Source organism: Pleurodeles waltl, chromosome 4_1, assembly GCF_031143425.1.
Source record: "Pleurodeles waltl isolate 20211129_DDA chromosome 4_1, aPleWal1.hap1.20221129, whole genome shotgun sequence".
Classification (NCBI taxonomy): Eukaryota; Metazoa; Chordata; class Amphibia; order Caudata; family Salamandridae; genus Pleurodeles; species Pleurodeles waltl.
In genome coordinates, this window is record NC_090442.1 from 270,863,150 (window position 1) to 270,879,113 (window position 15,964).

General features: G+C 43.6%; 1 protein-coding gene across 3 annotated transcripts in view; it reads right to left on the reverse strand.

The window, feature by feature from the left end:
* Window positions 1-283: 283 nt before the first annotated feature.
* LOC138287664 (patatin-like phospholipase domain-containing protein 2) overlaps window positions 284-15,964 on the reverse strand; it is a 159,732-nt gene continuing 144,051 nt past the window's right edge. For all 3 annotated transcript variants that reach the window (XM_069228290.1, XM_069228291.1, XM_069228289.1), the window contains one exon: window positions 284-1,188. In XM_069228290.1, coding sequence (XP_069084391.1) covers window positions 933-1,188 — 256 coding nt within the window. In that variant the 3' untranslated portion in view covers window positions 284-932. The remainder of the gene's footprint in view (window positions 1,189-15,964) is intronic.

Below are 15,964 nucleotides of genomic sequence, written 5' to 3' on the forward strand. Positions count from 1 at the left end.
TCTATTCTAATCCTGGACAGCAGTGCCATTCCAGCTCACATCGAGTGCATTCTGGTACTCTTTGTTGTTTGTTTATGCCTGGTATAGAACTACAAGTTGGAGAGTGGAGTACACAGAGGACACAAATAACATAAGGCTACTTCAAATTTCGGTCTGGTGAATAGCTGAACCTCTATTCTCCCTGCTACTCTTTGAAGAAAAGCTCCAGTGATTAAAGCCGGGGTGCCCACCGTACAAATAGATATTAATACAGTGGAACACAAGAAACAAATATGAACATAAGTCGTAGAAAGTGGCTGTGTAGCCAGGAAATATTTTAATGCACTGTCACTTTCAAATAATTACACATTTAATTCAAGGCAACTAGACAGATGTTTCACTGTCTAAGACAATTATTTTTTCACATGTAAAAGTACAAAGGCTTTCATTTCACATTATGTTACATAGATGTCGAAAGATATTGGGCGTAAAATATTTGTCTTTGATTAACTAAAATAGTTATACTTCAGAAGCATCCATTTGATACTGCATCACAAATTAAAATTAAATTATATGTCATTTAGGTTTTCCATCTGCAATGGTTCAGCGGATACGCATCTTCCCTTATATTTACAAATAATTTAAGAGAGAACACATATATTTAAAGGGAGATAAATAACATGGAGGTTTGTGAGCTATCATGCTCTTCATTACACAAACAAATCAGATACAAATCACACATTTAACAAACGTAAGTGTTGCGCATGTTTCAAGGAACTGAAGTGCAAATGTTCAATCTGCCAGTGTAAACATTTTCTTCAAGATTTGCTGGTAGGAGATGAGCTTTGGATGTATAACTCATAACACATGAACTGTTGAGTGTCATCTTCTGCAACCTTTCAACATGCCTCTTCTTCAAGGACAGCCTCTGGGTGTATTTCTTAGGAGATGTCTCAGTCTTCACTGGAAGTGCTCATTTTCACACCTGAATCTTCAGGACTCAGGAAGTAAATCTGATTGGAAGACATGTTGAAGCTTCCATTTGGACTAATGGACATTTGCTCCCCAGGCAGGTCAGAGGCATACGGAAAATCCCAGAGCCAGTCTTCAAGATGTGCAGAAGAGCTGTGGTAGGTCTTGGTACTGAGGTAGGACGCATGCAAACTCAATTTAGGTGGAAGGCTCATACATTTTCTTAGTGTCCCATTACTGTGCATAAAGGAAAGAAGAATTTGTATGTTAACAACTTTTCTAATACAGGCTTCTTGTGTTAACTATTTCTTTTGCAAAAACTACACCTGAACATATATTTTAACATGGCACTGCAAATGCAGTCATATCATTAAAAGTATCTCAGATTACATTTCTTTGTTCAGATATAGTCAAGTAAAATGTATCAATTCTCACACCAATTTAAAATAGTCCGACCATAATAATGTCAAACAAACTTAGTACTGCATGACATGCATTCCTTTTATGTCTTACAAGTGAATAAATACCCCTTTTAAGTCACTTAAATCATGTAGTTTTCCTCTTTGCCTCTCATTACATAGCCTTTCAACCAGGCACTTAGACTGCCTCCAAAAGTGCTGGAGATCTTCAAGAATCGAGCTCCTGCTTCAACCAATTAAACCATTATTCACTAGTACAAGGTGGCTAGTAAAGCGATCAACATAAATTGCTAACACATTTGAACATTCATTCTATCACTTGCCAAATTCCACACATGCCCATTTCTTACCATTTCATTTTGGCTTCTAGAATCCATTTTGTGCGATTCTCCAGTACTCTTTATCTTTGTTAACACGTTATAATCACATTTCCCATTTTGAACGGACGTTACTGGCGGTAGTCTAGTAGTTTTTTTTTTTTTTTTTTTTTAAAGAGGTCTCAGTATAAAATGCTAATTATTTTCAGGAGAGAGTAAGGGTCAGTTGGAAATTGCCCTTTTAGCAGGGTTATCCCCAAATGTTTTGCCTCTACCTCCTATCTGTCTTTGCTGGTTTATTGTCTCTGCGCACTTTACCACTGCTGATCAGTGCTAAAGTGCAAGTGCTCCCTATGTAAATTGTACTGGTGATTGACTTATCCATGATTGGCATATTTGATTTACTGGTAAGTCCCTAGGGGTGCCCAGGGACTGTAAATCAAATGCTACTAGTGGGCATGCAACACTGATTGTGCCACCCACATGAGTAGCCCTGTGAACATGTCTCACACCTGCCACTGCAGTGTCTGTGTGAGCAGTTTTAAACTGCCAGTTTAACTTAGCAAGTGTACCCACTTGCCAGGCCTAAACCTTCCCTTTTTATACATGCAAGGCACCCCTAATGTAGGCCCTTGGTAGCCCCATGGACAGGGTGCAGTGTGTGTTAGAGGTGGGACATGTCCTAACTGTGAAATACTGCCAAATTCGGGTTTCACTGTTGCAAAGCCTATCTCTCTCACATTTTAACATGGGGGCTGCCTTTAAATATTATTAAAGTGCAGTTTCTCTTTGAGAGCGGATAGAAATGTGGAGTTTGGGGTCTCTGAACTCACAATTTAAAAATACACCTTTTGGTAAAGTTGTTTTTTAAATTGTCAGCTTGAAAATGCAACTTTTAGAAAAGTGGTCATTTTCTTGCTTAAACCATTGGGGACTCTGTCTCTTTGTGGATTCCACACCTGAATCAGACTGACAGCTGGGCTGTTGTGAATTCCCTCAAGACAGTGACACAAAGGGAGCTGGGGTGTAGCCTGCATATCCTGATGGGCTGGGCTAGAGTGGAGGGAGGAGTGGACACTTACACCTGAAAGGGCTGTGCCTGCCCTCACACAATGCAGCCTCTGACCCTCTGGTATGTGTCTGGGGCCAGGCATGGGCAAGACGGGATCTTGTCAACAAAATAAACTTTCCTTTGAAGTTTGCCTACTTCAAAGGCAGAACTGGGTTTAAGTTGTGGATCAAAAACCCCAGACTTTTAGAATCTTTATGGATCAAGAGGAACCTCTGCCATGGAGAAGAGCTGGAGGAGGAGTACTGCCCCTTTGCTATGTTGCTTTGCTGGGTTGGCCTGCAGTTGCTGCTTCTGCCTTAAAAGAAAGCAAAGGGTGAACTTTGCTGTGTACCCTGCTTGAGAGAGTTCTAAAAGGGCTTGGAATAGAGATTGCCTCCTTTTGGAAGTCTGAGGGACACCAAAGACTTCAGTTTCATCTGACTACTGCACTGGAAACTGTGTGTTTTGTGATGTTCAGGAAGAAAAACCACTGCGACGCCGCCAACGATGCCGCTGGCCTGCACCGTGACCTGCCGATGCTGCATGGAGCTGCACTGCAACCCTGGTCCCACCGACGCCGCCATCTGATGCCTCCACCAGACCGCTGCTTGCACCGTGACCTGTGGGCTCTGCACTCTGGCATTGCCTTGCTCACACCGCAGCCTGGGCATCCCCGACGATGACACTCCTGCTGACACCAGTGCTGCTGCCTCCACCGTGTCCTGTGGACACCGCTCGTGAGGTACACGAAGCACCGTCCCTTCCCTTCCCGCAGCCCTGGTCAACCGACTCCAGCACTATCGACTCCAGTGTTATCACCTGCTGTTCCGGTCTGCACAGCAACCCGTGGATGCCGCATGCAGCTTGTCCCATGCCACGCCAACTTGGGCCTACCGACGACAGCGCTTCAGCATTGATGTCGCAGCCTGCACCGTGACCTAGTGACACCATATGTCGCACCTCCCCGCTTCACACCGCAGCCCTGGTCTCACCAACACCGCTGGACATCGTCACCGAGCCGCTTCCTGCACCGTGACCTGTGGGAACCGCACATTGCATTTTCCCACTTCGCACCGCAGCCCCGACACCATCCACTCCAGCGCTCCCGACTTCATCAGCCCGGAGATCTGCAACGTGTGTGACTTCAAGGGCCCGACGACCCCTTCACCGACCTCCAGAACCGACACTGCAACACCGCTCTCTGGATCTCATTGCGAGGATCACGAATCCCTGCAATTCCAAAGGTAATGTTTGTGGGTCTTCCCAACACCATAGCTGGCCCACAACGCTGCAGCTGGCCTGAACGGTTGCTTTTGTTGATCACAACACCGTAATAGCCTCAGGCGGAGCTATTGACTTAAAGCAACTGTCTTTTTAAGTAATTAATGGAAAATTGGGATCTTATTTATTGTACATTGGTTTTTTTTAAATCGTATTTGGTCTTGTTTCACATAATTAAATATTGGCTATTTTTCTAAAACCGGTGTGGTGTCCTTTTCTAGTGTTTTCATTTAGTACTGTGTTTTATGTGCAAATGCTTTACACATTTCTTCAGAGATAAGCCTGACTGCTCGTGCCGAGCTACCAAGGGGGGTGAGCAGGGGTTATCTGAGCAGGTATCTCCATTAACCTGACTAGAATGAGGGTCCCTACTTGGACAGGGTGCAAACCGACTGCCAACTAGAGACCCCGCTTCCAACAGGGCCACAACATTTGTACTCCAGAGCCCAACTCTACTTTGTGATCAGGACATCTGGCTTTCATAGTAACCACTATGGTTTTCTCCCTTTAGATGTTGTACCATTCCATCTGAAGTTCTTGACTGTCTTGAAGATTGCCCAATATGTTGTACATCAACTAGGCCACCTCTAGTGATGTCCAGCACACAGTCTGACATTATGAAAGAGGGGGTTGGGTTAATGGAATTGACTTCTGAACATTTATTCACAAAAGTGAAAGGTGGCAGCCATAACTGAGATTCAAAAGGCCTGCCTGAAACCTACTTCCTTGTGTGGCATCTCCGAAAGTGTGATCTTGTCCCTGAAGGGACCTTCAGAAGTACCCATCATGTCCTTCACAATTTTGTTAACCTGCTCAATATGGGGATAGTATGAGGTGTAGAAATTGCTATTTACCCCCCACGTGAGTCCACATGGGGCATTCACATAGCTGGACATGAAGTTACATCATCGGCCAGAGATTACATCATGGGGAACCCAATGTAAATGAAGATCCTGATGAAGGTTTCAGTAAATGTAGAGGTAGTACTGTACCTCCATATGTACAGCCTCTGAATAACTGGAGAGCTGTCCACAGCATATATATAATTTTTTCCTTAAATGCTATGAATTGGAAGAGATGAATAACGTTGCTTCCCCTTTCGCTTAAAGGTAACTCTATACACTACCAGTAATACAAGCAAACCATTTGTCTTCTTGACTGCTATCTAGTTTGCAAGTTAGAAAGGTCTGGTAAAACCTTTTATCTGCTCCTATTGTAAGACTTTCCTTTTTTTAATCACATCAAGCAAAGTTAAACCATGGGCCAACTGCAATATTAGGTGCCGACAACCAACCTCCTGCATGCACCAGATTAAGTACCGAAGGGATCAGCTTGAAGTGCTCAGCTGTTTGTCATTCTGCATGGTGTCTTGAACGGACAGCAACCATCTTGTGTGGACCCTTCCTGTGAGTGAAGACTTGAATATACATTCATGCCAATGCCTTCTATTTTGTCTCCAGTGTTAGTAGGAGTAGTTGTGATGCACAGTGACTTTCGGCGGCCCATCAGAGCTAAAGAATTTTCGGCCCATCTCACTGCTACCCTACCCCCACCAACATACTGAAGAAAGCAATCAACGCACAACTACGGAATTTCATTACGGCCAACAACTCCCTGGACAGCTCCCAGTCCAACTTCCGCAGCAACCACAGTACAGAGAGAGCCCTCCTGGCAGCCACTGAGGACATCAGATTACTCCTAGACCTCGACCACACCACAGTACTCCTACTCCTCGACCTCTTAGCAGCATTCAACACGGTCCTCCACAGCACTCTGCGCACCAGACTCCACGACATAGGAATCCCCTGAAGAGCCCTGAAATGGATCCACTCCTTCCTCAGAGGGTCAGACTCCGAGTCACCCAAGGATCCTCACTGATTCCCACACTGTTCAACGTATACATGGCCCCTCTTGCTGCAATTGTCAGAAGCCACGGTATGAACATCGTGTCATACGACGATGAGACACAACTCATCATTTCCCTCACTGAAGACCCGGACACAGCCAAAAGGAACTTACACTCAAGAATGGAAGCCGTTGCCACCTGGATTAGATAAAGCTGCCTCAAAACTCAGCTCCAACAAGACTGAGCTCATCATCTTCAGTAACGCCACCTCAGCTGGGACGACTCCTGGCGGCCCACATCCCTCACCGACTGAGCACGCCCGCAACTTAGGAATCATCGACTCCTCCCTATCCATGACCGGCCAACTAAACTCTGGAGCCTCCTCCTGCTGGCACACACTCCGCAAACTTCGGAAGATGTTCAGATGGATCCCAGCAGACTGTCACAGAACAGTCACCCACGCCTTTGTCACTAGCAAGCTCGACTACAGCAACGCCCTCAATGTTGGCACCTCAACCAGGAACATCAAAAAACTACAACTCGTGCAGAACACCGCCGCCAGACTCATTCTGGACCTCCCTCACTGAGAACACATCTCCCAACACCTGCAGACCCTCCACTGGCTACCAGTCGAGAAGCGAATCACCTTCAAACTTCTCACCCACACGTACAAGGCCATACTCAGCGCAGGACCAGCCTACCTGAACCACTGTGTCTCCTTCCACACTGCCGCTCCGCCCAGATGGCCCTGGCCACCATCCCTTGCATCTGCAAAACCACCGCCGGAGGATGATCTTTCACCTACACTGCAGCGAGGAGCTGTAACAACCTTCCCCTGCACCTCAGACAAAGCCCGTTGTTCACCATTTTCAGGGAGAACCTCAAGACGTGGCTCTTCGGATGAGGACCCTCCCCTCCCCCACAGCACCTTGAGACCCTCCTAGGTGAGTAGCTACGCTTTACAAATACTGATTGATTGCTGAAATGCTTAAGTCTTTGCCATATATAGTGCTTGATTTGTAAAAGAATAGGTGCCAGGCCCAAATTCGTTTAAGAAGCTTACTAGGTACACTGCAGAATGTCACAGTTAAAGAGTACCAAGGCTGTCTAGTTTTTACTTCACCTCATGCCTCTTTCATCCACTGGTATTTTCTCCATTCTCCTATATTGCGCTCTCGTAGGTTCCTTTTCATCCTGGTTTCCTCCCTCCGCCACTTCTTTTCTATCCTTCTCTTCCTCCTCCTTTCCCTCTTTTCACTTTCTCATTCTGGATTTAAGTATGATGACTAAAAATAAGCTCAGATCCTTAAAAAGGGCTGGTGGGCCCCCACCTGTTCAATTTAAGCACTGGCCGTATAGCAATGCCAATGGAGTTCGGATTTGAGTCTGTAATGATGTTTTCATCACGTTCCTTTTAAATAGACTGAATTAAGCAACTTTCTTATCCAAAGAAAATGCCTTACCTCAATGAAAATGAATTCTTCATTGAAACCCACTCTGCCAGATTGTCGTCAGGAGGCAGGCTTTCACAACCAGATAAAAGGACAAGAAAAAGTGTAGTATAAAAGCAGTCTTACTTGTCAGTCTTGGTGTAAGCCGTAGCTATAAAATAGTTGTCAAAAACAAACTGTTTGCATTACATATATGAGAGATCACTGCAGTTAAGAAAACATGAAACTAAGGGGCTGTCACTTTGTTGCATGCTCGCACTGTGGTATTCCATGGGCAACCCGAAGGTAACAGAACAGTTTTTAGGTCTTACCTGGACAGCATTTGCACCATCTCGTTGAGACATGTTGTATATACTTTAGGGACGTACAGCCCATTGAAAAGCCCATTGCTTTTCATTTGTTTCTTTGAGTGTCCTTTAAAAAGCCTTGCTTCCAAGTGATTAATCTTTCCTATTTGTTTGTCCTTTTCAGTGGTTGTTCCCTCCCACGGAGCACTGCCCTATTACTTGTAGCCTTATGCTTGTCTCATTAGAAAACCTACTTCAGGAACTCTTTCTTTCTTTAAGAGCATCTAACACGAGCAGCTTGGGTTTTCAGTCGCTCTGACCTCCGTTAAACAGGCCTGCAAATCTTATCTTGTCACATTTGCAGTGCATTCAAAGACTGATATCAAATATCCGATGCTGTTTTCCGATTGTGCCTGCTTACTTTTCTTTGTTGGACTTCAAAGTTTTGCTTGTGTAAGTAGAGATTGCAACACAGAGCGAGAATTACTCACTAAGAAAAACGAAAGGAAAATTTCCCAGCAGGCTGTTCCTGTTCTCTCTCCACTCTCCTATGTCTGAGAAACAGTGGAGTTTTTTAAAAATGTATCTCTTTCTTTCCCTTCGCTCCCCTCCCAAGCATGTAGGATCTTGCAGAAAGGAGAAAAAAGGTTGCAGCCTGACTAGAAAATCAGCTGTGTTTCCTCCGAAACCGCAGCTGCTGCTTCTTGTTATGTCACGTAATACCACTGCGGTGTGTCCCTCTTTTTTTTTTTCTTTAATTACTAACAAGGAGTCTCAGAGAAAATTCTCATTTTAATCTAGTAAACTACATTGCTGACAATTACAACTAATTACACTTTGTTGCTTGCACTGCCACACTGCTTTAACAAGATAAAAAATGTAATGCAAAAGCCAACATAGAAGTGGCCTAGCGAATCGCCTTACTGCACCTGGTCAGCACTTCCAGCTGTTCTGCTGTACTTTTCCACTTCAAAGCTCTGTTCTCCAACAGATAGACCTCCCTGGTCTATGCAGCAGCCTGCCACAAGATGGCAGTAGTAGGTCACTATCTAGCAGACAGTCACCCACCGCACAGCCTCTCAAGGTGATAAAACATTTGGAATTTCGGGGAGACAACGTCATGTATTCTTTGTGAAAAATTAAAAACTCCTTCGCGAGGCCATTACTCCACCATGTAATTGAGACAACCTGCGTGGGAAGTTCGCTTGTTTCACTCGCCGTGAGCTTTTCTGTAAACAGGGATTTAGTTCTTGTTCCGATCTCGTCGTCGCATTTGCTGTTCTTTCAAAGACCGAGATCCAATGTCAGATTCTGTTTTTTGGGGCGACTTTCCCTCCCCCAAAGCACCTAATGCTTCGCAGCTTGACCTCTCTATCCATCACCTCCCTCGTCGCTGCTTGCCACCTCTACCTCCTCTCCTTCCCCCGCTTAATTTCTCTACACTCGGCCCAACAACCCACCCTCAGGTTCACACCCACCCATTTGCCAAAGGCAATATCTCGCGCATAAGCGAGACCTACTGGCTTTGTCAATGCATTTTTTTCTACATGGATAGCTGTGTGCCCATGGAAACGTTTCCCTTTGTTCCTTCCAAGAAAAAGGTTCCAATCAACAATGTTGCTTGGTGCGTTTAAACACATTTTTATCTTTAATTTTGGGCGGTTGTTTAAAGACACGTTTAATGTAGGTAAAGCACAATGCAAATGTTGCCTTACATAGAGATTCTGTTTTTTGTTTTTTAGTTTGACTTTTATTTTTGCTCAGTTGCTACAATATATCTGAATCCCACCCATGAATGAGATTAAGGTTTTACGAGTATAAATGAAGATCTGTCGAGAGAAAGCAATTTATCTGATGCCTTATGGGTCCAAGGCAGTTCTCCAAGTCAGTGAGCAATAACATTTTGGTAAGAGTGACAGAGTTCGTAATCAGAGCAAGTGTGCCCAGATCCCGTACTTGGAACAAACAGATCGTGCCATTCAGCTTCAGAAAGAGAACCCCGAGAACATCTGCATTTCTGAAACTGGTTGATAGCTTTAGAGTAAGCAAAGTGTAAGGGCATGACATTTTTTAGACGCCCCCCCGCCCCGGTTCTGAAAAGTCATTCAATCACCTTCAGTGGAGCTGGGACAATTTTCAGAGGATTGGGTGCGGCAATCAGTGTCAAAATTGGGGTTGTGACAAATCCAAGTTTCACAAAGAACAAGTATATAGAGGAAATGAGCTATGCTCATTAAGCAGGAGAGGGGTGCATTTGTGGTGTGCAGACAGTTATATATCACATGTGGGAAACTGACCCAGTGAAATCTGTACAATCAGCCCCTAACAGAGTTAGTGCTTTATCGCTAGATGATCGGATTCCTCATTTGTAGCTTCGGATATTTGGAAATTCCACAGTAAGTGCAACTGGCAAGTTACTCACTTTAGGGAATGTTCTCTCTGATGGATATAGATGCTCCCACAGATTACCTAAGTGAACCCTTGTGCCATGCAAGAGACCGGGTCTGGCACATTTTTCTTCTAGAAAATGCAAAGTCACTTGCAGAGCTCGATTTGCCTACTTGTGTGAAAGGTCCATTATTAGCCAATTGTCCAGATATGAATAAACTTCATAACTGCTCTCCACCGATGGTGGAGCGCCTTGAAAACCTCACGGGTATGTAGTGCGCTTTATAAATAGTCTGATTGATCGATGGTGTATTTCTAAACATTTGAAGCACAAACTTGAGGATGAATGGAAGTGCTTTGAACTTATATTTTCCATTCACAAAGCATCTCAGATACTGTTAATGGTTTGGATGTATGGGGATAGTGAAACAACACCTCATCTAATTTCACAGATGCAAGAAAATTACCTTTGTCTATAAAAGGCTAAATGTCTGAGGAACACCATTTAAAATCTATGATTCTTCAGAAATTTGTTGAAACCTTAGATCTAAGATGGGTCTCCTTTCACCATTCTTTTTCAACTTTACCATTAACTTTGAATAAAATCCCAGGTTCCTCTAACTTCTTGCACGTTCTTAGCCTTTTTGCAATACCTGCAAAATAGTGTTCCTCAGGTCAACAAGATGCTTGTGCTTCTTGATGTGTTTGGAGAAGGCGAGATTATAAATTCTAAGTTGAGCTCTTTTTCAACAACGTCCAATACCAAAGCATCCAACAAGACCTCCAGTCATTTAGGGAAAAACTAAATGCACCTACACACTGATACAGTTGATAGAGAAAAACATGCAGAATGTCAGATAATCTTTATTCTGGACCTATGAACTTTGATTTGCTCACATTTGCTGGCCTTTACTGACTGTTCGCAGTTGTATGGCATGTAAACTTGGCCAGCTGATCTAAAGGAGCCACACTACTCATGTGCTGGCAATATCCTTTATATTGTGGCTGACATTTGTACGTTAGGGCACACAAATTATGTGTTTAAAAAAAAGGAATTAAAAATATCTGCACAGAAACACTCGAAAAGAACATACAAGTATAAATCAGGCGAGTAAACATACAAAGTGAAGTAGTAAGTAAAAGACATAGTAAACATAATTAGAAAAAGCATAGTTACATAGTATACATATATTACGAAGGCTAAGGAAAAAAAATAAAGGAAAGTAACGTAAGCCAGTAGATCACAAAACATTGCCCTCTACAGGAAAGAATACTTACTTTTGCAATAAACATTTTTTTTTAAATGAGACTCCTACAAGAAAAGACAAGCACTGGAAAAGCAGAAAGGTCTGGCCTACGACTGCTGGTGCAATGGTTATTTTTTTTGGTTTAAACTTATAGCAAATATATGCCACAGGGATTAAAAGAAAAAAACATACTGCTATCAAAATGTGACCAACACGTAGTTACAATAAAAATGTGAAGAAAAAAAAACCCACTAATGTTGCCATTTTGGTAGTTTTTTTTTTTTTTTTAGGTACTAAAGTTGCGCTATGCATTGTGTTATGAAGGAGACAAAAATAAAGATCTAACCAAGCACTCAATATATATATTGTTATAATAAGCCACATGAGTTGTGTGTCAGGGAAGGGACAAATTATGTGGCACGGTTGACTAAATTATTCAGCAAGAAATTACACATTATGCGGCATACGGCAGCACAGTTTGTGATAGCAACTTCATTAGTATCAGTTGAACACTCAAATATAGAAATTAGCAAAAAGAAGATAACCAGTCAACTCTTGCAAAGGGCCTTCCACTGCGTGGCAACATATGTCACTGCATCTTTAGCAACATTTGAACTGTTTGAGCTAGAAACAATTTTTATAATCTATCATCTGATGTATAATCTGCAGATTCTATGTGGACAATCCCTAACTATGTGAAAAACGCTGCAGCATAGTTTAATTTCAGTGGCCCTGGCTATATGGCACTTGTGTATAATTCGCTTAAACTATAGGGAAAATAAATAGTTATGTCAAGATAAAAATACATGAATTAAAAAAAAAAAACATTTTGAATCAGCTTTGTCACTGAAGAGAACGGAGCTGTTTTTAGGTGGATGTGAACAAGGTATACACAAGTTTTAGACAGTCACTCAACGTGAAAGAATCCAATGGGAAAGTGGAATGACCCATAAGCTTTGGTGGTTGGAAGCAAAATGTGAACAACAATTTAGTACACCAATAGTTGATGCCAGCTGACCAAACCCCCTTCTATGTACATTATGTGTACATTTTATGAAAAAAACTGTCTAGTGAGGCCCGTAAAGCGATATTAAATGGCAGGTCTAAAAAGTAAAGAATCTCAAAATTACTCAGATAATAACCTCACAAAGTTTTCTGGCTGTGTAATTGATTCATCCAATATAATCACCTAGAACCCTGTAAAAATCCCAACGATCTTGCAGTGCCTGTATCAGACATTGTTTGCAGGGGATCATCCACTAGTTTTGCAAACATTATTGTCGTCAAACATTTTGAGAATTCATGCCTGAACCTCAGGCCTGAACAGTAGTTTGGAGCCACCCGAACTTCCTCATCACAGCTGCATTACGTATCTGGCTGTATCCAACAGATGCAGAACCCATCTTCATCATTTAGAACCCACTCGTGATTCTCTTGAAGGAGTCTGCTGAGAGAATCGGCTTGGGTATTTTGCCCTCCTGGAAGGTGAGTAGCAGTTATCAATAAGTTTCTGACCGGAAGCCAACTCCAAATTGTCTAGGCTTTGTGGTACAAGGGCCGGGACCTCATTCCGCCCTGCTTGTTGAGGTAGTACATAGTTGCTGTATTGTTCGTCTGAACAAGCAGGGAGTTGGAGCTGAACGATGGCCAGAACGCTTTCAGCACCAGATGAACTGCATGCAGTTATAGGAGGTTGACGTGATATGTAGATTCTCTTGGGGACCCCCGGCCCTGAATTTGAAGGTGGTCCATGTGGGGTCCCCATGCCAGAAGAGAGGCATCCGTGAAAATGGTATGAGGAGGAACCTCCTGATGGAAAGATGTTCCTCGTAGAATGATGGCTGGAGAGCACAACCATTTCAGGGACCGTTTTGCATGCTGGGACAGTTGAATCGTGTTGTCCCAGTTGCCTGTCAATTAGTCCCATTTGTCATCAAGGCACTCCTGTAAGGATCTCCTATGGAGAATAGCATTCAGCGTGAGGACTATGCAGGACCCCATCAAGCTGAGGAGAGAGGATACCATTCTCACAGTTGGATGAGAAATTTTCATGAGAGCTTGAGACTTCCAAAGAATTGATAAGCGTCTCTCTTCTGAAGGACACACGTTTGCTCAGAGGGTATCAATGACTTGTCCCAGGTAGTGAATTGTTTGCACTGGGACAAAGTTTGATTTTGCATGGTTTATTTAAAATACCAACTGATGCAATAGATCGCAAGCCCATTTGTAGTTGAGTTGTGCTTCTTGAAACGTGGACGCTTTGTTAGCCAATCGTCTAGGTAGGAGTAGACAAATACTTTGTGCTGTCGAAGATGGGCCGCCACTACTGCCATGCATTTGGTAAAGGGTCTGGGTGCTTACCTTAGACCAAACGCAAGCACTCAGTACTGAAAGTGATTGTGCCCCACTACGAACCTCAAGAATTTTTAATTTGATGTTTCCTGACCAGTGTAATATAAAAATATGCTCGGTCATAACAGCCTAACAAGGCTGTGATGTTTGCTGCTTTCATTGATGTTTCTGCAGTATTGCAAACTTTTCACCCTACCGAGTCCAGTTTATGGCTCTCTTTATCTAGTGGCACTGTAAAAGTGGGAGCTGTGGCATGCTGCTTTCTCACGGCTGCTACCACCACTGAGTCTAGTGTTGGGTCAGAACGTAGGAAGGTTGGATCTTGGGCAGAAGGTCGATATTTTTTCTTAAGCCTGGAAGGTGCAGCCTTGATGGATGACGGAGTCAAGAACAGGTCCACTGTCTGTTCCAATAGTCCTGGAACCAGAGGTAATAACATGTGAGGCTGACCTCTGCTGTAATATTTAAAACATGACAGATGTTGTCTGTGTTGGCACAAAGGTATATTTAACTTTTTTGCGCCTCTGACAATACTTCCTGGAATGTAGACACGTCATCTACCGGGGAGATGAGTGGGGGAGGAGAATCTGAGAGAGTTGGTGAATATCTCCCTGTACCAGAAGTGGAAGTCTCTGTAGTGTGTCTATAACAAGATCTGATATAACGGCGTTAATGATGTGAGCGACTTGGAACTGTACACATGTGACGTACATGTTGACGGTGTTTGGACTGAAGTCTAGAATGATGTCTTGAAGGGGAACGAGGCCTGGTTCTCACAGGAGAAGTTGCCGGTGGTGGTTCCATTGTTGGTAGTGGAGGAGGCGCTGGCTGTGGACAAGGAGGTGTTGTAGATATTGGTGCAGGATTCCCTTGTTCCTCTCTTGATGGAGAACAGGAGCAGGAATAATCAGAGTCTGGAGAGCTATATATTTGTCCCCGCACACTTCTTGAGGTGAGGAGTCTGAAATCGTGATGACTTAGATCTTCCTCTCCCCCTCGATGTCGACATCTCGCCACCGGAACGTCTTGCTGACATGGACTTTGAATTTGACAGTGACTGACAATGGTGACGTCTCTTCAGTGTGACGACGGTGTCGCAGTTACCATCAGTCTTCTTAACACTGACGTTGATATGCCCTTTCCCTTCGACGCTGGAGAAACTGAACAGGTCGGCTTCACCTCTCCGACGTCAACCGCCACCTATGGCGTTTCAGGCCTTTTTGGACTACAGCACCCTCCAGAGGCCGATGACAGAGCCCTGGTAGAGGACTGTGCCTCTCCTTGCCCTGCAGTCCCACCTGTAGATTCTGCCTTCCGCTTACACCGCTATTCCATACCTTGAAGGTGACTCTTCTCCCCATCACATAGGGTGCACCTGGAAAGGTCTTATAAGACAGAGAATACACACGCTAAGGGGGGTCAGTCTTGGCTTTTTTCCTACCACAGTCGCAAAAAAAGCATTTTTGATAATTAAAAGAACCTAGATTTCTGTCAGGAAATGGCAGAAAAAGGTGGGGGAAGACCAAAGGTGTCGAGTGAAAGAGTTGTTATTAAAATTCAGATGCATTTTTCTGAAGAAAAAAAATTGGTCGAGCTCAATACTCCAGGAACCTGTCAGCAGGAGCGGGAAATGCAAACTGAAGCAACTGCCACCGGCTTTGCATAATGGGATACTGGTGGCCTCCGAGTTCTTAAAGGCACAATCTCTTTTTTAGCCATATAATGGCAGCCCATGGGGCTACTGTGTCCTCCTCTCCATCTCTATCATGCAAAAGGGGTTTGTGAGGGAGATTCATTCTGTTGACAAATTATTCTCAAATTATAATGTGCTGCTCTTTTCTTTGATTTAAGATTGAGAGTTCAGCCAGCATAGTCTATGCACATAGGCTGCATTATCTGTCCACTTCTTAAGCGACTTTGCATACCTTCCTGAAGAAAGGTGAAAACTTCCACTTAAGATATTTTGTGGAAGTGTTCCAGGGTCCCGGTACATGGCAGGACTATTCAGTGCTTATGATTATACATGGAAATCCCCTACAAGAGAAGTATGACATTCCAGACAAGTATCAAAATTAGGGTTGAACCAGTAGTTTTTAAAAGCTACAAGACATAGTAAGCCTGTAATTACAGGGTCTCCCTCATGAGGGTACCTCACCCACCAAGGTGGCATGCTTCATCATTGGGACCTGCCTCATTGTTTGGGGTGCAAAACCAGACAGGTATTCTTACACAGCTCTTTACGAAGATCTTTGATCCCAAGCTTCAATAAGTCCCATGTGGTCTCTTTAACCTCCCCTATTCTGAAAATTGTCTTTTTTGTTTCAATGGATAGCAGAAGTAGATTGAGCAAGAAGGAAAAAAAGTGGTGGATTCA